The sequence below is a fragment of the Vombatus ursinus genome, unplaced genomic scaffold, assembly GCF_900497805.2.
Source record: "Vombatus ursinus unplaced genomic scaffold, bare-nosed wombat genome assembly UNPS02014838.1, whole genome shotgun sequence".
NCBI classification, from domain to species: Eukaryota; Metazoa; Chordata; class Mammalia; order Diprotodontia; family Vombatidae; genus Vombatus; species Vombatus ursinus.
In genome coordinates, this window is record NW_020954616.1 from 1,186,360 (window position 1) to 1,213,832 (window position 27,473).

The window sequence follows — 27,473 nt, forward strand, 5'->3', positions numbered from 1 at the left end:
CCCCCCCCCCCCCCCCCCCCCTTTCAGCCCAGAATGGAACCCTTAGGATTGGAAGAGTGGAGCAGTCCAGTGCTGGAATCTATACATGCCATGCTTCCAGCACTGAGGGCAGTACCACACATGCTACCCACCTGCTGGTACATGGTAAGTAGTAGGGTTGAGAGTGCCCAGGGACAAAGGGGAGAGGAAAGGAAGGGAAAGAGATGATATGTGGTAGGAGCTGGGAGAGGGAGGGGAAAGGACTGGGAAACCAAGGCCATTTACTTCCATAGGAAGGACAATGGGGGCTGGGGAGAGAAGGGGCTGAACTCTTCTGTGTCCTGATCCGTTCCTCTCCTGCCTCTCAGAAGCTTAGCTCTTCTTAGCTCTTCTTCTGCTGCCACCATCTTCAATCCCTCCCTATATAATGGCTCTTTTCCTGATGCCTATTAACATGCCAAGGTCTCCCACATCCTTTCAAAACTTTCATCTAGCTCTGCCATCTTGCCAAGTTACCATCCTGTATCTCTTTTCCCTTTCATAGCCAGAATAAGTCATCTCTACTCCACTTGTCTTCCTGTCCCCACCCCTCTTCTCAGTACCACTTTTGACCCCCTACTTGAAACTGTTCTCTCAAAGATTATCATTGATCTTGAAACTATTGTCTAATAGCCTTTTTTTCCAGTTCTCATTCATTCTCTATGACTTCTTTGTATATTTTTGTGTACTTTGATCTACTTTGATCTACTTTTGATACTCTTGACCACCCCCTCCTGGATACTCTCTCCTCTCTTTGCTCGCTTGACCCTGCACTGCCATGGCTCTCTGCTCATCCTCAATCTTCCTTGCTGGCTAATCATGCATCTTTAACTCCCTATGTACATATCTCTCCCTTTGTAATATCACAGGTTTTCATTGGTTCTTAACCTGGGGTCCATGAACCTATTTTAAAAATATTCTTATAACTATATTTCAGTATAATTGGTTTTCTATGGATCAGTTTATACATTTAAAAACACTGTTCTGAAAAGGGGTGCACAGGTTTTACCAGACAGCCAAAGGACTCCATGACCCATAAAAGGTTAAGAACCCCTGGGTTCCATTGTTATTTCCAGGAAGGTGCATCTCTACCCTACATCTATAGATCTAACCCCAATTTCTCTCTTTTCTTGATTCCCTCAGTTGTTAATGTTTTCTCCATCCCCAAATTAACTTGTATTTACTTAACTCTTTACAGGTGTTGTTTCCCCCTGTAGACCAGGAATTGCTTGAGGGCAGTAATATTTTCCTTTTGGTTTTTGTATTGCCAATGTTTAGTACAGTACTTTGCACATAGTGAGCAAATTTTTTTTTTTTGTGAGGCAATTGGGGTTAACTGACTTGCCCAGAGTCACACAGCTAGTAAGTGTTATGTGTCTGGAGATTGGATTTGAACTCAGGTTCTGCTGACTTCAGGGCTGGTGCTCTATCCACTGCGCCACCTAGCTGCCCTGAGCAAATTCTTTAAATTTGAATTAAATATGATGTTAAGAATGGAGAAGTAAGAGGACCGCAGAGCTGGTGTCTGAAGCCCAAGGCTTGTGAAGAGGAACTTCTTGGGCAGAGCTATTAGCCTAAAAACTGCATCTTGGTTCCAGGGGCATCAAACAATCTACAAATAATTACTGAGCTTCAGCTATGTTCCCAATCATGTTAAATTTGTTGTAGAAGAAACAAAGACGTTAACAGCCCAGGATGACAGGGTTTAGAGCTGGAGGGACCTTTGAGATCATCTTGTCTCAGCTTTTCATTTTATAGAAGAAGAAACAAGTCCCAGGGAAGTTAAATAAGGTCCTAAGGTCACTCAGACAGTAACAAAGCTGGGTTCTCTGGCTCCAGATCCAGGGCACATGCAAGTACCGTGCCCTTAAGTAACTTGCAATCAAACTGGAGAGTACTAAAACAATAAAGGCATTCCAGAGCCAAGTCTTAGAATGGGAAAGCATTGGCCATAAGTGCATCAGGACTTCTCAGGAGGAAGGATGACTTCATGGAAGTGGTAGGACTTTATCTGAGAATTGGAGAATGGGTTGGAGGTGGAGAAGAGGAGGAGGTAAGAAATTTCAAGTAGGCAGAACAGCATGGGCAAAAACATGAATGAATGAATGAACATTTTGTGTACAGGGAGATAACAGAAAGACCAAATTGGAGCAGAGTGGAGTTGTGTATTAGGAGAAGGAATGAGGCTGGTTCCATAGATCAGATGACTACTTTTCTGCATTGTTTTGCAAGGAAGGATTTACTAAATACCTGCCATGTGCCAGGCATTGTGCTAAGCACTTTACACATATCTCGTTTGATTCTTGAAACAAGGCTGCAAGGTAGGTACCATTATTCCCGTTTTGCAGTTGAGAAAACTGAGACAGACAGAGGTTACATGACTTGCTCATGGTCATGTAGCTAGTAGGTGTCTAAGGCTGGATTTGAACTCAAGTCTTCCTGACTCTACCTAGCTGCCTCATAAAGGTTTTTTGATCAGGTATAGATTTGATTAGATGGTCTCTGAAATCCCCTCCACTGCTAAGATCCTGTGATTTATTTTATGGAATGTCTTGAAAAATTATAATAGTAGCTAGCATTTTTATAGTGCTTTAAGGTTTACAGAGCACTTTACATATGTTATCTTATCTGAACCTCACAACAACCCTAGGAAGCAGGCACTATTATTATCACCTTTTTTTTTTTAACAGATGAGGAAACTGAGGCTGAGAAAAGGTTAAATGACTTACCCATGGTCACACAGCTAGGATTCAAACTCAGGACTTCTGGACTCTTAATCCAGCACTGTAATCACAGTACTTCTTAGCTTTCTACTTGAGAACCCAGTGGAGGTGTTCAGGCTTGATGCCATAGAAATATCTACCCTCTCTTGGCCTCAGTTTCTTTATATGTAAAGTGAGGTTGCACTAGATGAACTAGGAGGTATCTAGGACACATTTTGATGAAATAGAAATCTCCATGGGTTTGTAACTAGAGGACTTGAGACCCCAGCTTTGCTACCTGTGTGACCATGGGCCAGTCATTCAATCTTTCAGGGTTTTGGTTTCCTCATTCTATAAAACAAAAGGATTGGACTAGATAGCCTAGATTTCTTTTAGATCAAAGCCCAGAATTCTAGCACCTAGCACAGTGCTTAGAACATAGTGCATACTTTATGAATGTTTGTTGAATTGAGTCTTATAATCTCTAAAGTTTCTTCTACCTTTAACTCCTATGCTCATAAGGAATATGGGAGCCATGGTACATTCTTGAGGAGGGAAGAGAGAAAAAGAGTTTAAAGCTCTGCATGAGGATTGAGGGTGAAGGAGAGACTGTAGCCAGACCATCTAGAAGGCTTCTGAAGTAATCTTGGAATAAAGTGATGAGAACAAGGGAAGTAGGAATAGAAAATAAAAGGAGAATCTGAAAGACATTTTGAAGGAAGAAACAAGAAGACTTAGAATGGCCATCTAAAGAAGAAGAGGGAAGGGTCAAAGATGACCCCGAAGTTGGTAGTCTGGGGGTTAGGAAAAAGCCTAGACTGTAGCCCTGGGTTCATGTATGGCTTGATGGGAGCCTCTCATTGATCATTCTGAGGATACTAGGAGCTGTGCTTGTGTGTTGGTTGAGCAATGCCCTTTACCATCCAACCTCCCTTCTGCCTTCTCCCTGATGAAAAGGGGATGGAGACGGAGATGAGGAAAGGACTAGGCAGAGAGTTCTCTTTTCTGTGGTTCTGAGAGGAGTATGGTAGAGTCCCCTTTGATGTGCTTCCCCCACAGGACCTCCAGTCATTGTGGTACCCCCCGAAAATAGCACAGTTAATGCCTCCCAGGATGCCTCCTTGGCCTGCCAGGCTCAGGCTCACCCTGCCAACCTCACCTACAGCTGGTACCAGGGAAGCACCAATGTCTTCCACATCAGGTGGGACCCAGGGAGGACTAAGGGAACTGCTTTCCATTAGTTCTGTCTGCCCAGAAGGGAAACAGAAGGGAAATTTGGGGTGGGGAGAGGAGATGAATGGAGGGCAGCCCCTTCTGGGTGGGACAGGGGCCCTAATAACCTCTGTATGAAAATGATCCCAAATAAGCCAGGGAGGGCCAGTACAATCAAACTGGAGAACCAGGTCTCCCTGCACAACCCTTTTCTTTTTTCTCCACACCTCAGAGCTCATAGTATAGTGGCCCCTCTCTCTTGGCTGCTGCTAATCCCCAGATTTACCACCCCACCCCACTCACTCATTTTCCTGGACAGGATATAGATGTCCCTTTTATTTCCCTTGTTTACCAGAGGTAAAGAATGGGGATTTTTTTTTTTCCTTCTGCCACCTGTCCCTGCTTGGATTCCAAAGTATAGGTGGGAAGAAACTCACATGAGAAGAAAACTCATGGAGGGTGGTCTGGGATCCAGCTACAAGTGCATATTCCCCTACCTCCTTCAGGACTTCTTTACATACTCTCCACACATATTGCATTGCAGCCGCCTGCAACCCCGAGTTAGGATCCTGGTGGATGGGAGCCTCTGGCTGCAGGCTACCCAGCCTGATGATGCTGGACGCTACACCTGTGTGCCAAGCAATGGCCTTCGCCACCCACCCTCAGCATCTGCCTACCTCACTGTGCTGTGTAAGACCTTCTCTTAGCTCAGAGATCTCTGTCCCCTGTGGTTCTAGCCTGCCCTTTCAAAGCTTTTTCTTATCACTACCAGTTCATTATCACTTGCCTCACATCGGCAGCCTCCAATCCCTACCCTTTCTCTCCCACCACCCCTCGCGGCATAGGATCCTCTGGCCCATATGTCTTTTGTCTCTCTTTATTACCTGCTTCCCTTCAGACCCTGCCCAGGTGACAACAATGCCCCCAGAGACACCCTTGCCTGTGGGCATGCAGGGAGTGATACGATGTCCCACCCGTGCCAATCCCCCTCTACTCTTTGTCAACTGGACCAAAGATGGCCAGGCCCTGCAGCTGGACAAGGTACTGGCTTGGGGGAGGGGAGAAAGGTCTCAATGGAAGCCAGGTAGGATCAGGAGGAGGTTTGGGGTGGGGTGGGGGACTTGGGGCCTTTGTTTCCTCATCTCTAAAAATGGAAGGGGGTGTAGACTCAATGACTTGTAACATCTCCTTCTATCTCTGACGTTCTATGATTCCTTTGGTCCCATCTTCAGTTCCCAGGCTGGTCTCAGGCTTTAGATGGCTCATTGGTCATTGCCCTGGGGAATGAGGATGCCTTAGGAGAATATACCTGTACTCCCTACAACAGCCATGGCACCGCTGGGCCCTCTTCCCCAACCCGCGTGCTGCTCAAGGTAAGTGAAGGTCCTGGGCCTCTTCTGTCCATGACTGGCCCCCAGACTCTTCTTATCCTGAAGCATGGCTCAGTTAAGCCGAGTTAATGCTAACTCCCAGTGTTAGTTAGCGTCAACACAATCGGGGGGGATAAAGGGAGGGGAGGGATAGGAACAGTGTCCATTCTGTGCAGAGCACTGTACTAGACACTTTAAAGAGGCACAACTTCAAAAGGGATCTTCCTTGCCTTCATGGAGTTTATGATCTAATAGGAGAATGAAGTCTGCAGCACTAAATACACAGTGATGCATAACTACGTTAGAGTGCTGCAGAATAAAGTGCTGTATGTGGTTTAAGGCAGGAGGCTTGTGCTGGCAGGAGGGCTCTGGGGGACTTTCGTGGTGATAGCTTTAATTCACTTCAGTTTAACAGCCTTTCAGTTGAACATGCATTTACTGAATGTGAATGTATACATCTTATACAAAGACAAAAATTAAATATCCCCTCCCCAAAAGGAAGATGGTAGTCTTGGCTTCAAAAGATGGTAGAAATTGAACAGTTGGAAGGAAATCAGGACATTCAGGAATTGGGAACATAATGAGCAAAAACAAGGAGGTGAGAAAATACAAAGTATATTTGGGGACAGAGAGTAGGCCAACTTAGAGTGTATGGGGAGGAAGAGGTACTATCGCACGTACTTTGTGCTAGGCACTGTGCTAAGTGCTTTAAAATTTTTACCTCATTTGATCCTTACAATAACCCTTGCAGGGTAGATGATAATATTATTCTCACTTTACAGTTGAGGAAACTGAGGCAAACCTAAGAAGTTAGGTAACTTGCCCAGGATGATACAGCTAGTAAGTGTGTGAGGCCAGATTTAAACTCGGGTCTTAAGGCCCAGCATTCTGTCCACTTCACCACCAGCTGAGTGGTCCTAGATTGTGGAGAAACTTGAATGCCAGACTCAGATTAGTGAACTTTCCTTTGTATGTAGGGAGTCACTAAAGAATTCTGAGCAGAGTCATGACATGACTTGATTTATAGATGAGGTAAATCAGTCTGGCAGAGGTAGGAAGGGTGATGCAAGCCATTCTCCCTGCCCATCTGGATTTCTGGAGTAGGAAGCTGGCTCTAAGGTCACCAAAATAAGAATTGGAGATCTGTTTCCTCCTGATCCTCCCAACCTGATGCAAGCGATTCACTCTCTTGTATAGCGATTCAATCCCCTCTGTTGACTATCTATCACAGGGAGTCATCTACCTGCCTAGAAATAACTTACCTTCCCATATTTCCTGCCACCTCAGCTGAAGTCATGGAGAGTCAGAATAATCAGAAGAGCAAGTAGGAGAGGAACAGGGAAAATGAGAGAGCTAAGTGGTGGGAGAGGCTGACCCTCAGACACATAAGATAGACATGCATGTTAAGAATGAGTTGGGGTAGAAGACTGGTGTTTGTTGTTGTTTGTCCTTCGTTCTTGAAGGGGATCATGACATCAGGGAGGTGATGCCATGACATGCAGGTGAAGTGGATTTAAGTGAGGAAGGCTGTGCAAAGTCACCAGCCTCATTTTCTCCTCTGGAGCCATCTGGGTCCAGTGGCAAGAAATAGCTCAGGATGACTGGAGATGGCCCCCTGGGGTAGGAGATGGGGTACTACTGGAGCCCCCACCCTGTCCTTCTATCCTTCAAACTTCGATCTACATTTCAGGCTCCTCCAGCTTTCATTGAACAACCAAAGAAAGAGTACTTCCAGGAGGTGGGGAGAGAATTGCTCATCCCTTGCTCAGCCCATGGGGACCCCACCCCCGCTATCACCTGGTCTAAGGTGAGACACCCAGACCCGGGCCCCATAGTACTCAGCATTCATTTAACTCCTACCCTTTCATCCCCAGGCATCTAGTGGGAAGAAAGAACCCAAATGCCTCTTCTGAGGAGGAGGCAGGGAATTCCAGGATCCCATTCTCAGTCATGGAGTGGAGTAGTGTCAGGGAGGATGAGGGATACCTTGGGTAAAGGGTATGGTAGTCTTTGTTGTTAGGAGTGACAGATGGTTCTTCTGCAGGTGGACCGAGGCCTACGGGGTGAGGCCCAGGTGGATAGCAATAGCAGCCTGGTCCTGCGGCCACTGAGCAAGGAAGCCCACGGGCGCTGGGAGTGCAGTGCCAGCAATGTTGTGGCTCGTGTGGCAACCACAACTAACGTCTACGTGTTAGGTCAGTGTCCAGGACAGGGAGCATGGGTGGGACAGATGGGGAATCTGGATGTGGGGGTTTGGCTCCAGAGGCACAAGGTTTTGAGGATATGGAAGGGGGCTCAGACATAGAAGGGCCTCAGGATAGAGGACTCGGGCCTCCACCAAGACCCTGCCCTATCTCCTTCCCAATCCCCTAACCCTAACCCTACCCTACTTCCATCTCCCTAACAAGGTACCAGTCCCCATGCTGTCACCAATGTGTCTGTGCTGTCCTTACCTGAGGGGGCCAATGTCTCCTGGGAGCCTGGTTTTGATGGTGGCTACCTGCAGAGATTCAGTGTGTGGTATACTCCTCTGTGAGTATTCCTTTACCCTCCGCTTCTTCCTGGTCACTTCCTTGAGGCCTTTCTCTTTTCCTTAAACACCTTAATCCCTTAATTGTCCTCCTTCTTGTCCTTTCTCCACTCCCTTCCTAGACTCTTCCCAAAATCTCTTATCTCTCTGATCCAATGGCTGTATGTCTATAACAGCAGTTCTCAGAATGTGGTCCAGGGACTCTTTCAGAGGGTCCACAAGGTCAAAACTATTTTTGTAATAATACTAAGATGTTTTAGCTTTTAATATGGTAAATATCAATAGACATAACCTACATAAATAAAAGTTTGAATACAGCTTGATCTGGATCAGTTCTGGGCTTTGGGTTCCTCTGATGGGTTAGTCTCAGTTCCCAGCTAAATGAGATTAGGAGTCAGCACCCATGGAACTGGAGGACGAATACAGAAGGAGTGACTGAGGGGACAGGAAGACTTAGACTACTTGTTTGTCCTGGGACTCAAGGGTTCTCCTGGTCCTGCCACACACATGTCCCAATTTTTCTCCCCCAAATCTCAGAAAATTCTGGACAATACTTTCAGGAAACCAAATTGTGTCACTCCTCCATTCTCCAAACCTCCCCAGTTCATTAGCCTCCTTGCCCTCAATATCCACAGGGCCAAGCGTCCCGACCGTGCCCACCATGACTGGATATCCCTGCCAGTGCCTGCAGGTGCTGCCCACCTAGTGGTAGCAGGTCTGCAACCCCATACCAGCTACCAATTCAGTGTCCTGGCCCAGAACAAACTAGGGAGTGGCCCTTTCAGTGAGATCATCTTGTCTTCTCCTGATGGTGAGACTACTCATCCTAAGAGTTATAAAGATAAAGCTGGGGCAGAGATATGGGAGGGGTTTGAGAGGGTCTTGGGTGGGGACAGGAATGAGGAATTGAAAAAGGAGAGAGAGGTGTTTGGGAGCTTGGGTATAGGAGTCAGTTATAGAGGGGAAGATTGGAGAGGGGTGTTGTAGACTTACATGGTTTACAAAAACATGGAGGTTAAATGTTAGGGGACTAGGGCAGCTAGGTAGGGCACTGGATAGAGCACTGGTCCTGGAGTCAGGAGGGTCTGAGTTCAAATCCTTGGATACTTACTAGCTGTGTGACCCTGGGCGAGTCATTTAACCCCAAGTGCCTCAAAAAAACAAAACAAAACAAAAAAATGTTAGAAAGACCTAGGAAGTGGAATGTTGATTCAGAAAAGAGAATAGGTGTTTGGGAATTGTGGAAGGACTCCAATCAGGTAGAGAGGTAGGTGTTGTGAGAAGGGGAATAGATGAATTGGAGGACTGAGGATGTAGAAGAGTTTGAGAGAAGTGAAGCAACCTCTGTCCTGAGTATCTGCTGCTCCTAGCAGGGCTCGCAACCACCCAGGCTGTCCCTATGTCACACGCTACGGAATCCCAACTACCCCTGTCCCCACCCCGAGGACTCATGGCAGTGAGGACCCCGAGGGGTGTGCTGCTGCACTGGGAGCCTCCCTTGCTGGCTCCTGAAACTTTGGCCAGTTATGCCCTGGAAGGGCGGCATGGCTCCCATGGCTGGGAGGTGCTGGACAGGGCCATCAGTGGAGCTGACACTCAGCTGCTGGTGCCTGGGCTCATCAAGGTAGGAGAGAAAGGCTGGTGGGCAGGGGGTGGGGAGGGAGGTAGAGAGAGAGAGAGAGAGAGAGAGAGAGAGAGAGAGAGAGAGAGAGTGTGTGTGTGTGTGTGTGTGTGTGAGAGAGAGAGAGAGAGAGAGAGAGAGAGAGAGAGAGAGAGAGAGAGAGAGAGAGTGTGCTTGCGCAAGCACATGAGTGAGCTCATTTAAGCACTCATTAAGTTCCAGGCACTGATAAATGCTAGGAATACAAATGTAAACAAATAAGACAATCTCTGTTTGTAAAGGGGAGCTAGGAATGGGGAGGGCTAGAGGAGAGGGTCATGGGAGGCAAGTGGGCAGCCAAGTGGGTGGAGCAATCAGAGAGAGAGCAGGTCTGCAGTGAAGTGGGCATGGCTGGGCCCCTTTGGGAAGGTCTGGGCTAGGGAGTCACCAGTTGGGAGAATGGGCCCTAGAGTGGTTTCTCCAGGATGGGAAGGTGGTAGGTGAGGATTAGTTTTCTTTGGGGTTTTCCTCCTATGGCCTTTGACATCATTTCCCAGGTGACTCTTCTGCTTCTTATTCACTGGTGCCTTCTCCCCATCACCTTCAAAAAGACATTTTATTTTGTGCCTGCTCTATATGAGACACTGAACTGTCCCCTGTGCCCCTCCCCTTCTCTGACCCTCTTGCCCCAACTTAGGATTCCTTCTATGAGTTTCGCCTCGTGGCTTTTGCTGGCAGCTACATCAGTGACCCCAGCAACGTGGCCAACATCTCCACAGCTGGTGAGGCCTGGGGTGGGTCTGTGCTGGGGTTGAAGGAGAAGTGGAACCTTGTCACCTTTGGGAATAGTGGGCCCTCAGAGTCTTTGGGGTCATTCTGTTGGCCTCAGCTCCGCCATGTTGACTTCTCCTCTCATTACCTCCACACTCAGGCATGGAGGTGTACCCTTCCCGAACACAGCTTCCTGGCCTGCTGCCCCAGCCTGTGCTGGCTGGTGTGGTAGGTGGCGTCTGCTTCCTGAGTGTAGCCATTCTCATCAGCACAGTGGCTGCCTGTGCCATGAACAGACGTCGGGCTGCCAGACTCCGCAAACGCCACCGAGGTAGGCCCTGTGCTACTGCTACCTAGGTTCTGCAGCCCACCTAGACCCCAGCTTCTCATCTGCACCCCAACTGAGGGAGGATATACCCCAGCCTCACCTATTCTCTCACCTAGGCCCTCTTCTTCATCCCCAGAAAGGCTCCTCTACCTATTTGGCCCCAGCTCCTGCCAAGCCTCACCCTCAGCTCAACTTCCAAGCCCGAGCACAGCTCCTATTCTCCTAGCTTGTTTCCCCTAGTACAATTCCCATTCTGCCTTTAGGCCCCACCCATGGCCTACTCCATGTCCATACTTACTGATGTGAACAACCTCTTTCTCCTCACGTCCTGTGCCATGCCCCATCATAGAGCCCTGCCCCAGCCCCTTTTCCTCCCCACTCCCTCTAGAGGACTTTGGAGCTTCCCATGTTGGGGCTGGGGACTTCATGGGGTGGGTAGGAGGAGCATGTCCCAGGGCCTGGAGCATGGAGTAAACAAAAGACCAGAGTCCTCTCTCCATTGCTATCATCATCCCCCTGTTCTCACACCCTTCCAGATCTACCACTCATCTTCTCCCCCCCAAGGAAGTCACCTCCCAAGTAAGTTCTTCCATTCCCTAGTCCTTTGACCCTGCTGTGCCTTGGGCTCTGCTACCTCCTTTATTCTCCTTCACCTTAGGTGGGGAAAGCAGTCTGTAGGGCCTTGGGGGTGGGTGGGGCTTGACTGGGGCTGGAGTTTGAAGCTGATCAGATTTGGGGAGGGGCCTGAGGAAGGGAAGCTCCACCTTTATCCTTCCCACAGGCCAGGGTCATTGTGCCAGTCAGGGCCCAGGCTTACCACTCTCCCTAGGCTAGTCCTCTCTTTCCTTTAGACCAGGGGTTCTTAACTTGGAGTCCATGAACTTAAAATTATAATCATTCCTATAGAATTTGTTCCCTTTGCAATCTGTGTTTTATTTTGCACATTATTCTGAGCCGGGCTCCACAGGCTTCACCAGACTGCCACAGAGGCTTATGACAAAAATGGTTAAGAACCCCTGTGTAGACACTGGCTTTGCCTCCTGCCTTCATCTCCTCAGCATTGTCTTAGCCTATTCCAAATCTCCCATCTCCCATCTCTGGCCCCTGGGTGGTTAGAATCGTGTTTTGTCCCCTCCTGATGTGTGCACTGATGCCCTGCCCCTCCCCAGTTCTGCTCCAGGCTCGAGCAGCCCTGACAGTGTGGTGAAGCTGAAACTTCAGGAGTCACCATCTCTCAGCCTTCGACAAAGCCTGCTGTGGGGAGAGACCAGCCAGCTCCCCAGTCCTCCTGCCCAGCTCCTGCCTAGCCCACTGCCCCTGGAACCAATCTGCCGAGGCCCCGATGGGCGATTTGTGATGGGACCAGGTGCTGGGGCCCCCCAGGTTTCACTGACCCAGATCCAAGATGAGCCCCAAAGCACAGGCCATCATCAGGCTCACTCACGTGACTGTAGCAACAGCAGTCCCAGTGGAGTGGCCCAGCCCCTTTACATTGCTGACATCAGTCCTGTGGGCCCACCACCCAGCCCCCTGCCAGCCCCGGGGCCCCTGCTTCAGTATTTGAGTCTGCCCTTTTTCCGGGAGATGAACGTTGATGGGGACTGGCCCCCCACTGAAGAACCCAGTCCTGCCCCACCTCTTGACTACGTGGATACCCTGCCAGGCCCTGAGACAATGCTCTCTCGACCTCTGGGCTCCCCATTAGGCCTCCCGAAGGCAGTTCTGCCTGAGAGCAGGGTCAGCGGGCCAGGCTCTGATTCATCCTACACTGCTTTGGCAGACTGGACACTTCGGGAGAAGGGGCTGCCTGGGCCTCCCCCCGCCGTGCCCAGAGGTAGCCTCACCAGCCAGAGCAGTGGAAGGGGCAGTGCCTCCTTTTTTCGCCCACCCTCACTGGCCCCCTCTCTTGGGGGCAGCTACCTCAGTCCCCCCTCAGGGGACACTAGCAGTTGGGCCAGTGGAGGAATTGGTCTGGAAAGGTGGCCTCGGAGAGAACACGTGCTGACTGTCAGTAAGAGGTGAGGATGGTCTCTCCCAACCCACGGTCCCAATCCCTGGTCCCCTCTCCCTTTTCTGTTGCCCTCCTTTTTCTCTTTGTCCTCACTATTCCTTCCTTTTACCAGAAACTTGATTCACCCCCTTCTTAAGTTCCTCTGAAGTAGTGCTTAATCCCCAATTGTGGGCATTCCTCTGAGGCGGAGGTTACCTTCCATAGGCATTTCCAGGGGAGGGGGCACATACTGTCCTGAACTTTTCTGCCTAGTAACCAACACGTGCACAATCATATGCCTACAGGAGGGACACTTCAGTGGATGAAAACTACGAGTGGGACTCTGAGCTTCCTGGGGACCTGGAACTGCTCGAATCGCTGCCGCTGGGGCCGAGGGGTGGTGGCCCCCGGGGCCAGCCTGAACTGAGACTAGGTGTGTGAGACACCGGGGCAGAGGGTCAGGTCCCAGCCTCTTCAGCCTTCCTAGCTCAGCTCCCTGGGCATCTGTCTGCTCCATGACTTTCTCCTCCTACCTCTTCAGCCCTGGATTCAGCTTGAGGCCTTCTTGTTCTCTGCCCTCCTCAGCCAAAGTTTAGTGTGCAGTTGTACCTCTAGTCTCTCTGTTCTGGGATAATAGGATATTCCCTGTCTTACTCTCACAAGGGAGGTTAGCTTAGGCATTCACTCTCTCTTCCACGTCCCTCCCTCAGCTTATGCCCTGAAGCTTTTGTGTCCTCTAAATCTGTTGCTTAAAAATCCTTCCATCTCTCACTCCCCTGCTTCATGCTCTCAAAGGCTCCCAGGAACCAGAGGAATGCACATGGGGTGCTGCCCACCCCCCTGGGCCAGAGGAACGCTGTGCTGCCCTCCGGGAGGAATTCTTGGCCTTCCGACGTCGCCGTGATGCTACCCGGGCACGACTGCCTGCTCGCCGGGACCCCATCAGCCACCCTGAGCAAGCCACATTGCTATGAATGCTCAGTGCGGATGGGACAAGGACCTGTGGGCAGGGTTGAGCAGGGCCACCTGCAGGGGTACTGGGGGCATTGATAATACCGCCCCTCCCCCCCGCTGGTTCCTAGGCACAGACACTGGCTGGGTCGGGGGAAGGATGTGGGTAACACTATCTTCCTTAGGTTGAATTGGGTTCCCCTAGAAGGGCCTCTCCTCCCCCCAGGGCAGAGAGAGAGGAGATAGCTACAGAGATCTCAGGGTCTGCCCTTGCCCGTTCTGTGTGAGTGAGGCATGGGGAAAGTTTTTACAGGCAATTAAAGAGAGACTGAGAATACTCTACTTGTGTGTCGTGCCTGACTTTGAAGCTGAAGGAGAGGTGGGGAAGGGAATAGGACCGTGAATGGCTGGGATGGGAATCCCCCAAGGTGGAACACAAGTCCCTCTCCAGCAAGGGGCCAGACCCAAAGCTTCGCTGACAGGGTGATCCATGAAGGAGCTTCTGTCCCAGCAATGGCTGTCTCTTTCACTTTCAGCTCCAGCCTTACCTGAGAAGGCTGAGTCCCTTCTGAGTCCCCTTTGAGGAGACCTCCTTGCCACAACCCACCCTCCTCCATCCTGCAGACGTGCTAAGGAGTAAGAACTGAGATGAAAAAAAAGTGGTGATGGAAAGTGGGAGAGGAGAGTCAGCCCTGAGCTCCCAGAAGCCAACCCTACCCCTGCCTCTGGGGCCCCAGGGAGGAGTGACCTCACTCTGTTACCACCTGTCCAGGCTTGAAGAAGGTGGCAGGGCAGGGCAGGCCAAGCAAACAGACTAAGATCGCCTCCTTGGCCTGAAGAGCCAAGAGTTGGGGTAATGCAGAAATAAAATCAACAAGCATTTATTAAGCACTTAGCGAGTACCAGGCACTGTGCTAAAAGGTTCGGAGTACAAGGGCAAAAACAGCCCCTGTCTTCAAGGAGCTCACAGTCTAATAATAGGAGAGATTACATCAAGATAACCATGTGCAAACAAGATACATACAGGATAAATAGGACAGAACCTCGGAAGGAAGGCACTAATATTAAGGGGGACGGGAAAAAAAGCTTTTTGCAGAAGGGGACACACTAACTTTGAAATCAAAGGCCCTGGACTTCGGTCCTGATTGCCACTACCTTGAGCAATTCACTTCTCTGATTTCAATGACCTCTGTTGTCCGGACTAGATTTCCTTATCATTTCAAAGTCCATGATTTTATGATCCTCTTCCCAATCAGAACTTATTTCTATTCCCATTGGGCATAATGGAGGGGAAGAGGAAGAGAGAGTTGTCTTGGAGTGTGCCTCAGTTTCCTCATCTATTCTACTTATCGATATGTATGCATAAGCGGTGGCAGGACTTGTCATACCCAGTATTTCAGCACTCAACTCCGAAGTTTCCCAGTTAGCCCCAAATCTTTGGGGTTGCCAACGGAATCTGAAGCGAGTACCTCCCAGGAACCCTAAAACTCACCATAGCTCCCCGGTGCGTTCTCTGCCCTGTGCCTTTAAATCCTCGCCCGTCGTCCCGCCCCAGGCCCGCCCCTTGGCCAAGGCGGGATCTGCCTGAAAACCCCCGCCTCGGGAAGCCCAGTGCCACTCACTGCGCGCCGCGCCCCAGCCCGCTCCGCTCTCCATCCACCGCCTCGCGGTAAAGGTGAGCCGCGGAGGGCAGGGAGGACGGAGGAGGGGGGGCAGAACTGGGCAGCATGGGCAGCCTCGGGTGGCTGCGCCGTGGGTCACTGAGAGCAGGACTCAGGGTCCGCTCCGTGCCCCGTGCCGCCCCGCCCGTCCCTGGATTGACTCTGCGCTAGGCTAGCTGGGCAGGTGGGGCAGGGGCGGCGGTTCTTGCTTTGTGCACTGCGCTCGGCCTTCGCTTATCCGGGGAACTTGGGGTCCGTGCCCCTCTCCCCGGGCAACAGGAGAGACCTGGGCGAAGCGCTCGCCGCGACTTTGAGAAGGGAGTAGGGGGAAGGTGAGGGGCTGGTACGGGAAGGGACCCAGTGTAAGTACTGGTGACTCGCCCTTGCCTGACTGTTAGTGCCCTTGTTGAGACTGCCCCCTGGGCTTTCCTTGACCTCAGGCACTTAGGTTTTCCCCTGATGCACTTCTCACTTCTCTATTCGTGGCACGCGTGTGGAGGAGTGCTGTCCTCCGTTCTCCAAACTCTTGGCCGACTTTCTTCTTGCCAACTTTTCTCTGGAGCCTGGTACAGCCTGATTTCGGGCCTCCCAACAGGAACGTCCCGGTGCCGGGGCTCCATTCCCCAGAGGCACTGGGATTAGGACTGGGTTAATACCTGGGTTGCCTCAGTAACCTTATTGTTTTTTCGTATTAAGAGTAGGGCCAGCACTTTGATCCCATCCCTCCAGTGTTATTGGGGGATGCGGGGGGAGGGGGTTCCTTCCATACTGAGGAGCCCTGGCTGCAGTCTGACTTGTCTGGCTCCTGTGGCCTTGGATTGGGGGGAGGGGGTCTGCCCCTTTCCCACCCCCATGCCCCCTGCTGCTGGGAAAGCCTCTGGCCGTGGCTGTTGGGCGGGCTGGCTGCCCAGACCACTGCGTCACCCTGGCGGCGGGTGAGTCATCTCTCAGTAACGGCCAGGGTGTGGTTGGGGGGGGGGGGGGGGGGGGAGAAGGTAAGGATTAGGGAAGGCAAGGGGCGGGACGTACTAGGCTATAGCGAGATTAGCACTTCTGCAATAGAGATGGGAATGGAAGAGTATAGAGGCTAACAACAGATCCTTAGGCTGGGGCTACTGATTTAGATTTGGGATTGGGGTGGGAATGAAGCTGGTTGTGAGTATCTTAGTCTGAGAGGCTGAAATAGTTCCCATCTCCCTATTCGTACTACCTATCTGGAGAAGTACCCATCTGGAAATTGGACTAGGGGTGCACCGTGCATTGCCTGGTACACAACAGGTACACAACACACAAATGCTTCTTGATTCTTTGACTTACTGGTTCCTAGCTGGAAAAGGTAGTGGTGGGATTTGTGTGTAGGAGGGGCATTATGGATTTTCCCTCCCAACTCCCTTGTACATACAGTCTTGACTAGTTTCCCATTCCTGTCTTCTGATGAATGGGAAGGGAGTGGAGATGTTGGGGTGGAGCAAAATCTGGAGGGCCCTCTAGACCCCAGAACCTACAAGTCCTCTTTGTCTTCCTTCCCCCTCACTCCCATCCTGCCTCTGCCTTCCTGTTCCCTCAGGGCTAGATCCTGACCTCATTTATTCCTCTGGGAATTTTCTTTTGTACATATTGCTACTAGCCCTGAACTTAGCTCCCACTCCCAGAAGAACCTGAGTTCTAATATTCTTTCCCACAGCTGACTGGCCTGGGGGCCATGCTTGTTGTAAGGTGACCCTAGCTAATAAATGCTGCACAAGGTGGTGTTGCCACCTCTTTCAGACTGTTCTCAGAGCCTTCTCACTCTTTCTCTGTTTGGGAAGAATTGTCTTTGTGCCCTGCCTGGAGCCCCTATCTAGCCCCTTGTACTATGTTTAGTATACAAAACCCATAGCAACAGCCCCCCGCCTGACCTCCTCTTGCCCCCCCTTCCTTCTCCACCCCAGCACACCCTCCTCCCGCCCAGGCCTTGTGGCTTCCTGTTTGTGTATCTCTAGCTTCCTCCACTGGGGGCAGGGGGGCTACCCCATAATCAGACCCATACTGCCTTCCCATCTCCCCTCCTTCTTCCTGCTCCTGTTATCCCCTCACCCTGTGAGCAGATTCCCACTCCTTCCTTCTGTGGTCCCTTTCTGCATGATCTGGGAAATTGACTTGCCCTTCTTCCTCCATGGCCCTCAGCGTGGCTTTTCCTCTTCCCCTGTCATTGAGATTGGGGCTGAGGCATGAGAGAAGAACAGCATAGGCCCATGGCTTATTCTGAAGCTGGGCTTGAATCTGGTAATTTGAGGGTAACAGGGGCTTCCTTCTTCCTTATTCCTCCAGCTCTTAGTAACTTGGAGGGTAGGATTAGGGTCTTGTCAGCTTCCTGGGGTAGGCATGAAGTCCTGCCTTTTCCCCCTTACCTCTCACTCCCTTACACTCTCCCTCCTTGTGCCCCTGTGAGTAGTTCTAGTGTCCAGATCTTGTCCCCCTCCCTTCCTCCTAACCGCCCTTCCATATTCCTGAGCTATCCAGCTGCTGGCTTTCCATGTCTACTCTGGTTTAGGCGTCTCTGAGGACCCCACACTGACTTTCTAATTCAGCATGTCCTCCCCTCTGGGCAGAAACCCACTCTTTTCCCATCCAGGGTAGGAGGGACAGTCCAAGGGGTTTGCTGCCAGGATGGGCCTCTTCACCCTTAACAGACCAGCCGGAGCTTGTCAGCTCACGCCCGTGATACCTCTTTCCTCCCTTCAGCCAGGATGGAGAAGGGAGGAAGAACAGCTGTTAGCCAGGATGGTTCCTTCCCAGGGCCCCTCCCTGCTGCTCTGGCACCACAGAGCGGCTGGGGCTCCAGAACATAGCAGACACTGCAGCTGGAGCCCCCATCCCTTGCCAGCTGTGGCCCAGGCCCAGGACAGTGTTGGGGAAACCAAACCTCTGAATTCCTGCCCTCTGGGGCAGTTTGGTACAGAAGTTCTGTGCCTAGTTCACCCTGAGGAGGATAAAAGGATTTGTCTATCTGGGCATTACTTTCCCTTCTTTCCCTACCCCCTGTACTTGGGTTAATTATTCTCTTACCTGATTCTTCCCTTGGGCTATGCCCTGGTGATCCCTAGGCCATTTAGCTGAACAGGAGGCTGATCTGAGGACCAGGCATGCAAAACTGAGTTGATTCTAGGAGATGGAGCTCAGAACTCGGCTTGGGAGAAGTGGGAGGCTTACTTCTCTTCAAAAGGGATTCACCTTAGAATGTTCCTCTCCCCTATCTCAAGGAAAGGTTGGGAAGCATGATGAAGTTTGGAAGAGAAAAGAACTCAGTCTCCTTTAGACTTTGCCCCCCAAAGACTTGACCAGATTCCTCAGCTCTGTCTCCTTTCCCAGCCTCTCTACTCTTAAAGTTGATGAGGAGATCAGGTTAGAACCCAGCCTAGAAGTTATCCATTCTCCTCACCATTCTTACTGTCTTGGCTTTCTCTTTGGGAGAAAGAGCTATGTATATTGGGGATAAGGAGAATGCTTGTTAATGAAGTTAAAAATAGTTGATTTGGGAACCTTCTAAGCAGGAAGTAAACTGTGAAACTTGATAAGTTGGGATAGGAGGGAGGATTTAGATATTGAAAAGAGGCTGAGCCACTGATTCTCCAGGCAGAGAAGCCTGGGGCTGTCTCTGGGGCTTGGAGCTACCCTTCCAACCTCCTCACCACACTCATATCTCAAGGGAGAGGAAACTGTAAGGGGTATGTGTCCTGGTTACCTTGCATGTGGCCATAATGAATTCAGAACCCTCAATTGGATCCCTCAAAGGAAAACTGGAGTAGGAGGTTGGGGGTAGTAGATCAGGATGGTTGCTCACCTCTGAGGCTTGGTCTATGGGCTTTTGGAGCTAGTGCAATAAAGGAGGCAATTTCTCAGCACACATTTGTCCCCTCACCTGGATACTGGTAGCTGCCCTGTCAAGGAATGCCCTTTGTAACCCTAGAGTAGGGGTAAGGTTTCCCACCCCTGTCCTAGAGCTATCCTCTAATTCTGGGGATAGAGGATTCTGAAGGAGAGAGTGGGAATGGGATGGAGATTGAACAAGTTTCCATATGGGGCAGTAGGGTTGTACTGGGCCTGCCTAGACAGGTATGTGGGCACTGGGCCAAGACAGGAGGTGGGAGGATGAGGATAAGCAGCGCCTTGGCACAGTATGGAGGTTCTAGCTCAGGCTGGCAGACAGGAAACCATCCAACCACTTTCCCTTCTATCCCTTTGAATCATGCCTCTTCCCACCTCCAATCCCTTGATAATCTATCCTATCCAGTTAAGGGAAACTGCCCTCACCTGGATTCTGTAGAAATATGCCATTCTAGAGTCCCTAGAAAGGAGGAATGAGAGACCATTCCCCTCCTGTAAATCAACTGTCTGCCTGCCTTGAGCAGATCAAGTGTAAACTATCCCTGGTTCTATTCCCTCTACTTGGACAGCCCTCTAGAACATCTAGCTGTCTTCACCACCTGTCTAAATGCTACCTATTTTTCCAGGCCAGGCCCAAGTCCTTCATGTTCCATGATGCTTTCTTTACTACCCTAAACCCGTTCCGTATCTTCTGAATGCCAACAGCCAGTAAGAGTCAGTACACACAACTGAACCTGAATTACAGTTTGCTGTAAATGTTTCATGTGTATGGGCTCTTGTCTCTCTGGTGTTTAATACACTCCTTCAGGGCCAGGCCTATTTTGTTTTTGTCTTTATTTTCCTAGCAGCTTGCCTGGTGCTAATAGATGCCAGTTGAATGCTTGAATGAATTAATTCTTCAAGGCTGGGTTTTCTCTTACATTGTCCACAGGGTCCAGCATGGAACTGGGCACATAGTAATCTCTCAAGAACCATTTAATGGCTGACTCTACCCAAGTCCATTTTCCCAGTAATACAAATCAGGTCCCACTATCTTTGCTCCCCACTCTATTGTTCCCAGTCCTTTCCCCCAACACAGAAAAGGGAAGGAGAGATCTGGGTTAAAGTGAGTAGAGCTGATTACTGTTCATTCAGTTAATTTGCCCACAGTGCCTCACCTTTGGGTGAGATGCTATTAGCCACACACCTTGGATGATGTTACATGGGTATGGGTTATAGCCTCTGCCCTGCAGGGAACAATATAAGCATTTACTACATGGCAAGCACTGGGGATAGAAACCAAAGATGAAAATAGTGCCAGCCCTCAAGGAGCTTACATTCTACTGAGATATAATGTAGAATGGAATTAATTCCAGTCTTAGAATCATCAGCTATGTCTGTGTGACCTTAGGAAAGTCTTTCTCTCCTCTGGGCCTCAGTTTCCTCAGATTAGAGCTAGAAGGGTCCCTAGAGAGAAGGTTCAGTACCTCTCCTTAACTTGAGTACGGGGTGTCTCCTCCCAGATACCTGCATCATTATCTCAGAATGGCCAACAGGGGACCTGCTTATGGACTGAGCCGGGAGGTACAGCAGAAAATTGAGAAGCAGTATGATGCTGACCTGGAGCAGATCCTCATTCAATGGATTACCACACAATGCCGCAGGGATGTTGGGCGGCCCCAGCCCGGGCGAGAGAATTTCCAAAACTGGCTCAAGGATGGCACGGTGAGAGCTGGGGTTCAAGACATAGAATCAGCAAGGAAAGGAGACAAAAGTATAATTTATATTTCTATGGCACCTTATGATTTATAAATTGTTTTATGAACAGTATCTCCCTTGATACCCAGAAGGCATAGAAAGAGTTCAGAAGGGTTCTAGTAAAGCACTGAGCGTGAAGGGTAAGCTGGGAAGGGAAGGGGCCCAAGTTGGCCAGTTGGGAATTGGCTACCCTGTGGAAGAGGAAGCTGAGAACATGGGTCCTCATTCTCAAGGGTTGTTAGACCCTGCAGAGGGGTTCTACTCTGCTCTTTCCACTGAGCATAGGGTGAGAGTGATCAAATGGTCTAGAAGAAGACTTGTAGAATGCCAGGATGGGAGCTGGAGAGCTGTTGTGTTCTTGGGTGGGTGTTATTTAGAAGAAATTCCTGCTTTCTCAACTGATCTTGGGTAGATTCAGCTAGATGCTCCTATGGAGACTATTGGAGTCTTCCCCAGGGATACAATCATCATTTCTGCCCTGCCACCTCCTCCTCCTCCTCCTCTTCTGACCCCAGGAGGCAATTTGAGGCCAAATAAGGCAGGCCAAGAATATTGGTTTGCTTCATCTATCTACTGTGGGATGGATGACCTTTCATGCCAAGCCTTGCCTTCACCCAGGTGCTGTGTGAGCTCATCAATGGGCTATACCCTGAAGGCCAGGGCCCAGTAAAGAAGATTCAGGCTTCAGGCATGGCTTTCAAACAAATGGAGCAGATTTCTCAGTTCCTGCAGGCAGCAGAGCGCTATGGCATCAATGCCACTGATATCTTCCAAACTGTGGACCTCTGGGAAGGTGAAGCCAAGGCTGCATGGCAGGGAGTTGGGCTGAGGGCTGGAAGGGGAGGCTGCATGTGGTGGTGGTGGTGGGAGGGTCATGGTGGGGTTCTGACATCTCCTTGGGTTTGATTTAGGTCTAATTGAGCTCAGAGGCTGGAGACCAGCCCAAGACCAGCTTTGAAGGATGGTGGCTTTGAGACTGGGGAATGAGGATAAGATTCAGGTTACTGTTGGGCAAGGATTTAAAGGGCAGAGTAGCATTTTCAAAGAGAGAGAAGGAAGGGGTCATGGTGGGAGGGGATTGGGGAAGAAGGATAAAAGGATTCAATGGGATGGTCTCTCCTTCTTAATATTTTGGGGGGAGACTCAGGGTTCTCTGAGGTATCTAGATCTCCAGCCTTCCCTTCTCATTCCTAGGAAAGAATATGGCCTGTGTGCAGCGGACACTGATGAACCTTGGTGGGCTGGCAGTGGCTCGGGGTGATGGGTTCTTTTCTGGAGATCCTAACTGGTTCCCTAAGTAAGTAATGGGACATGTCACCCTCTCCAGGGTGGGTGGGAAAATTCTTGCCTACTTCCCTTCCATAAACAGCGGTGGCAGAATTTATTCTGACATCTCTGGATTTCCCCCTTGCCCAGAATTTCCTTTGTGGCTGACCCTTGTCTTTTCTACCTCCAGGAAGTCCAAGGAGAATCCCCGAAACTTCACAGATAACCAGCTGCAGGAGGGCAAGAATGTCATCGGGCTACAAATGGGCACCAATCGTGGGGCATCTCAGGCAGGCATGACTGGTTATGGGATGCCACGTCAGATCCTCTGATCACCACTCTTCCTTCCCTCCCTTGAATGGTTAATATATATTTCTAGCAGTGACATTCCCCGGAAGCCTGTGGAACTCTCAAGCCCCCTCTGTTCCCAAATCTTCCTCTTCCCCCCTACTCCCTACCATTGGTGGCACTGCTTCTCCTGTTGTGCCCTTGAACTTGCTGTAATACATTCCCCATCCCCCAAATCATCAAAACTGGACCAACCAGCCCATTCTCCCTTCTCCTGGACCAAAACTGGGGGGTACCTGACCCCCTCGACATTCCTATTCACTCTCCCACCCTGGCTTGTCCTCTCATTTGGGAATTTGCACCCTCATAACCATTTTTTAGGCCAGGGTTCAAGGCACTGCCTTGAAAGGAGCTGAACGTGGGACCAATTGCTCTTCTGCAAGATTGTTCTTCCTGCTCCCGTCACCCCCAGCCTTGCTGGTGTGGGGACTTAATTTATAGGGAGGGGCCTATAGTGGCTGCCGTCCTGGCCACAGCTGGACTTTGAAAGCCACACATCTGGGTAGGCCTCTCCTTGGCAGGGGCCTCTTTTTTCTTTGGTCCCTCCCTTCTTGGCATTCCCTTCTGCCTATTCCCCTCTTTACCCAGTAGCCTGAGACAGGGTGGAGGGGTGGAGGGGATGTCCAGGGAGGTGGGTTGGCCTTGCCTTCTATTCTCTCCTCTGTCCTTCCCCTCTTCCTCAAAAGGCCCATCCAAAGTCTGAGACTTGAGGAATGTGAGTTTGCTGATCTGAATAAAGATTCCCAGTCTTTGTAAGATGTAGCCCGGCTGTGTCTAAGGGAGCTGCAATGTAGATGGGAGGGAGAGGGGTGCATGTCAGAAATGGAATTAAGATAAGGCAGGGACCAGAGAAATGACCCTGGAAGGGGAGGGAATTTTCAGGCCTGTTTCTTCATCTATAAAATGAAAGGACTTTTCTGTATGATTTCTTAAGTTTATTTTCATCTCTAACCAAACCCTGTGCTTCTATGCTCACATTGACACTTTCCCGTCGAATCTCTCCCTACCTTAGAACAAGGGTGAGAATTAACAAGGACCTACCTCTGAGGTGTCCCCGGGGTAGGAACTGTGGTGAGTGAGAGAACATGGATTTGGGGCCTCTGCGAACAGTCCCAGACAAACATGTCTGTTTGTCCTTTTCTTCTCCACTAAGATGGAATTGGGAAGGCTGTACTGTTTTCCACTGCAGGCAGTGACCTTTTTCCCATGTAGGGCCAAATGAACTGTTTCTCTATGCAACCTGCCCCTAACTCAAATGAGCCCTCTCTACACTCCCATAGGCTTGGTACAGCCCTCAAACATGGTCACCCCAACTCTTAGGAAGAAGACCTTGGTGGGGAAGAATAGTTGTGTCTGGATAAAATATTGAGAGACAGCATGATGTAGTGTGTAGAATATTGGATTTAGAGTCAGAAAGACCTAGGTTCAAATCCTATCTCTAATATTTACTAGCTATGTGACCTTGGACAAATCATTTAAATTCTCTGAGACCTAGTTTTCTCATCTGTCAATTGGGGAAAATAATATCACCTGCCTCCTAGGGTTGCTGGGAAGATTAAATGAAGTAATATGTTTAAAGCACATTGTAAATCATGAAGTGCCATATAAATCTTAAGCTATTATTTTTACTACCTACTTATGAGGTTGTTGTGAGGCTCAAGTGAAATGACTTTAAAGCACAATACAGTTATCCCTTCTGCATTGCAATTTTCCCCAACTCTGGTTTCAGTATATCATGGGGCGGAATAAGAAATTAAATAGGAATTTTTGGGGAGTTTTGTGGAAGCTGCAGATGACAAGTGAAGGCCAGCAGATGACATAGAAAAAGTTTAGAAACTCAGAAGTGCATAAAATATATGTATAGTGTTGTATAATGTCAACCCAGATTTTATAGTAACATGCTGTAAATACCCCATAAAAGAAAAATAAAAAATTCAGGCGAAGGGAGAGCCAAAAAATTTTGCACAGATTTTTCTAATCACAGGGGTGCTATGCCCCTAACCCCTGTGATGTGGAAGTAATAACTATATAAATACCAGTGGCTACTAGAGATGGCCCTTGGACTAGAGAAACTGGCATGTGTCATAATTGCTTGGGTGAGAGGTAGTACTCAGAACATCTGTGTTGCCTTCCTTTTTTGCGTAGGAGAGCCCTAGTCTGCAACAAACATTTATTAAGTGCCTTCTGTATACAGAACCCTATACTCTGGACTGGAGAAATAAATGACCACACACCCTCATATAGCTTATAGTCTAGTTAGTAGGATAGTGTTAATCACTCATTGCTTGTATAGCATCTCTTAAGGTTTTCAACCCCCTTCAAGGCAGATATTTAAGTCATACCATATCCCCCCTCCCTCCCTTTTATAGATACAGAAGCAAGATCAGAGCTAGCTTTAGTGGTAGGATTTGAAACTAAGTCCAGCGCATTCCATCTTTCCTCTATATGGCTATTTACATATGTCTCTAGGTATGATACATGTAAGTAACTACAATACAAAGTGAGGTGATAATAATACCTGAGAAGTGTCAACCAAGTGCTGTACCAGGTTTGAGAAGCAGAAAAATGTAACTTGTTTTGGGGGATCAAAATGGCAGATGTGGCATGGTGGAAAGAACACTGACTCAAGTGAGAGTCCACAGATTCAAATCTCTCTGACCCTTGGGCAAGTCACTTAGTTTCCTCTGTAAAATTGATGATTGGAATAGATGGCCTATGAACCTGTAATTTTTTTTTTTTTTGGAGGCAATCAGGGTTAAATGATCTGCCCTGGCTAGTGTCTGAGGTTGGATTTTAACTCAGGTCCTCCTGACTCCAGCCTGGAGCTGTAAACTTTTGAAATAAACCTTAAAGGTTAGATAATAGGTAGAGTTAGGGTGGAAAAGAGGGACATTTCAGATATAGAACCTCAGTTTCTTTATAAACTTTAAACCAGGTGTTCTTAACTTTTGTGTCATGGACCTCTTTGGCAGTCTGGTGATCCCTGCAGACCCCTTCTCAGAATCAATTTTTAAATGTACAAGAACAGAATATGTAGGATGACAAAGGGAAACAACTATATTGAAATACAATTATAAAATTTTTAAAGTTCAGAGTAGAACCCCAGTTTAAAGTTTAAATGGAATGTATTGGGTTGGATTATCTCTAAGGTCTGTACCAATTCTAAATCCTATCATCCCCTGAGAAAGGCATGAATGTCTGGAGCAGGCTGTGACCAGCTCACAACTCAGGTGTGGTAATCCTGCCTGCAGCAAATATTGACAGAGTTGGGCCATCTCAGCCTGGTACTTGCCCAACCCTTCACTCCTCCCACTTACAGGGTTCCTGAAGTCTCCCTGGAGCCAGGTGTTGTTACCCTCTTTTCCTCCCAAACCACCCTTTAATGGCTTCTAATATCCTGACCCACTTTTTACCTATGCTGTTGTTACAGTGTTGAAGGCTCTTGGGTAGAAATTTTACATCCCCCCAAGCTATTTCCATTCCATCATTTTCTGGTGGCTTACTCTTCCCCAAGGGATATCTCTCCTTAAGAGAAAAGCTATCTTCTTAACTCTTGAGAGTGATAAATTAAGGGAGCACTTGGAATCAGGCCTCTTGGCCCCGGATATTTCCTCCCTTGTGAATAGATAGGGAGGATTGGCAAGAGGCTGAACTTCAAAGAGAGGGTGGAGCTAATGGATACAGAAAGGCGAAAAAAGACGTGGACACAAGACATCTAGAATTGTACATAACTATGCACAGCGAGAAGGAGTTTAGTCATGATCTAGTCATACCAATACCTTTATATATGCTTCCAAACTTCCAATCCCTTGTGATTCCTATACAGGATTTAGGTCAGAGCTCTTAGCAATGGGACTGTTCTCTCTGATACTTGCTTTTCTTTAAAAGACACCAGTAAGTCCTGTGAGGAAATTCGTCCTCTGATCTGACTCAAACCTGGAGCTAGAAATTTTGAGACTTGGGGCGAGGTACTAAAAGTTGAACAGGACACTGGCATAAGGCCTTGGAGGCAGAGGAAGGTCTACAACTTCTACTTTAAAATCTCTTTTCTTCTCTTCCTTTCTACCTGGGGTTGTTAGAGCAATGGGAGGCGGAGCTTATGGTAGCATCAACAAGGCTCCTAGGTTATATGGGTAGGCTGAGTGGATGTGCCCAAATGGTTTTGTGTGTGTGTGTGTGTGTGTGTGTGAAGAGTATGGTGGAAAGGGGTGTTTTGGAAGGTTGAGGTGGGGATAAGAGGACATGACTTCCACCTCTAAGTTTTTGAGAAGGCTCAGCAGAAAGGGCTTGAGTCCTCAAGGTGTAAGGGGATGGGTGCTTATGGCAGTGGATTCAGATGTCAATTTGATGTCCCCTCTAACCCTGTGAGAGATACTAAAGTCCATTCCATTTCAGCTGACATGAGGACTTCCTGTTCTGTGTGAATCTTCTCATGTTACCCTTATCAACACAACTATATCTAAGCTTCCATTCCACTCCAAAGGGAGGTTCTGGGTCAGACTCAACAGGATGCTAAGGCCCTCCGCAAGCCCATGCCCTTGTCTTGGGGCTATCCTATGCTTTCTGCTCTGGCCATGGGAGATATACCTAGTGCATCAGTTGTAAGATCAAAGGATCAAAGTTGTCCCCAGCTCTGCAACCCTGTCTTGGCCAGCTTAGGGAGGAGGTACCCTTCGTGTTAAGGTTTGAGATGGGTCTGAGGAAAGAAGAAATATCTGGTTCCAATTTCCCTTCATACTGTAGTGTAGAAGCAATATTGACCTTTGGTAGCACCAAAACAGTGGTAGGGAAATCATTTTCCAGAGAACCTAGGCTTTGCCAGTTAAGCTGAGGGTGTGGAAAAAAGGTCATAACCTCATGTGTGTAAGGAAGTGGTATGGGAGGAGGTTCCTTTCTCTCCTGCCATTACTCTTTAGTATGTAGGCCTTTAACCTCTTTCCCCACACCCACAATAAGTTTGACTTTTGGTAAGACTCCTCAAATTTTGGCACCATGGAGCAAAGCCATTGTTCCATAGCTCTGGAGTATAAACCAAGCCAGTGAGTTATTGTAGTTTCAGTTCCTTTCCTTGAGCTCTACCCTCAAAGGAAATACTTGAGTCCAGCCAACTCACTGCTCCCTT

The 27,473-nt window shown here is 49.1% G+C and overlaps 2 protein-coding genes across 4 annotated transcripts in view; both read left to right on the top strand.

Annotated features, from left to right (window-relative positions):
* The window catches only part of IGSF9 (immunoglobulin superfamily member 9), a 28,528-nt gene extending 14,714 nt beyond the window's left edge, over positions 1-13,814 (top strand). For 2 of the 3 annotated variants that reach the window (XM_027840037.1, XM_027840036.1), the window contains 16 exons: positions 29-144; positions 3,780-3,921; positions 4,477-4,622; positions 4,831-4,973; positions 5,165-5,305; positions 6,993-7,109; positions 7,347-7,497; positions 7,711-7,834; positions 8,468-8,643; positions 9,206-9,456; positions 10,130-10,214; positions 10,364-10,534; positions 11,068-11,110; positions 11,701-12,549; positions 12,827-12,954; positions 13,317-13,814. In XM_027840037.1, the coding sequence (XP_027695838.1) occupies positions 29-144; positions 3,780-3,921; positions 4,477-4,622; positions 4,831-4,973; positions 5,165-5,305; positions 6,993-7,109; positions 7,347-7,497; positions 7,711-7,834; positions 8,468-8,643; positions 9,206-9,456; positions 10,130-10,214; positions 10,364-10,534; positions 11,068-11,110; positions 11,701-12,549; positions 12,827-12,954; positions 13,317-13,495 (2,962 nt within the window). In that variant the 3' untranslated portion in view covers positions 13,496-13,814. The remainder of the gene's footprint in view (positions 1-28; positions 145-3,779; positions 3,922-4,476; positions 4,623-4,830; positions 4,974-5,164; positions 5,306-6,992; positions 7,110-7,346; positions 7,498-7,710; positions 7,835-8,467; positions 8,644-9,205; positions 9,457-10,129; positions 10,215-10,363; positions 10,535-11,067; positions 11,111-11,700; positions 12,550-12,826; positions 12,955-13,316) is intronic. The other variant, XM_027840038.1, reaches the window with a different exon arrangement.
* A 1,245-nt stretch (positions 13,815-15,059) lies between these two features.
* On the top strand, positions 15,060-23,107 carry TAGLN2 (transgelin 2). The gene is made up of 5 exons (XM_027840039.1): positions 15,060-15,147; positions 20,503-20,704; positions 21,356-21,530; positions 21,932-22,034; positions 22,194-23,107. The coding sequence occupies exons 2-5, from the start codon at positions 20,525-20,527 to the stop codon at positions 22,333-22,335; spliced, it is 600 nt and encodes a 199-aa protein (XP_027695840.1). The 5' UTR covers positions 15,060-15,147; positions 20,503-20,524; the 3' UTR covers positions 22,336-23,107.
* Positions 23,108-27,473: the final 4,366 nt, after the last annotated feature.

Coding starts and splice junctions, on each gene's coding strand:
- TAGLN2 (XM_027840039.1), top strand. CDS start 20,525: ATGGCCAACAGGGGACCTGCTTATGGACTGAGCCGGGAGGTACAGCAG. Junction 20,705..21,355: donor ACTGGCTCAAGGATGGCACG/GTGAGAGCTGGG, acceptor GCCTTCACCCAG/GTGCTGTGTGAGCTCATCAA. Junction 21,531..21,931: donor AACTGTGGACCTCTGGGAAG/GTGAAGCCAAGG, acceptor TCTCATTCCTAG/GAAAGAATATGGCCTGTGTG.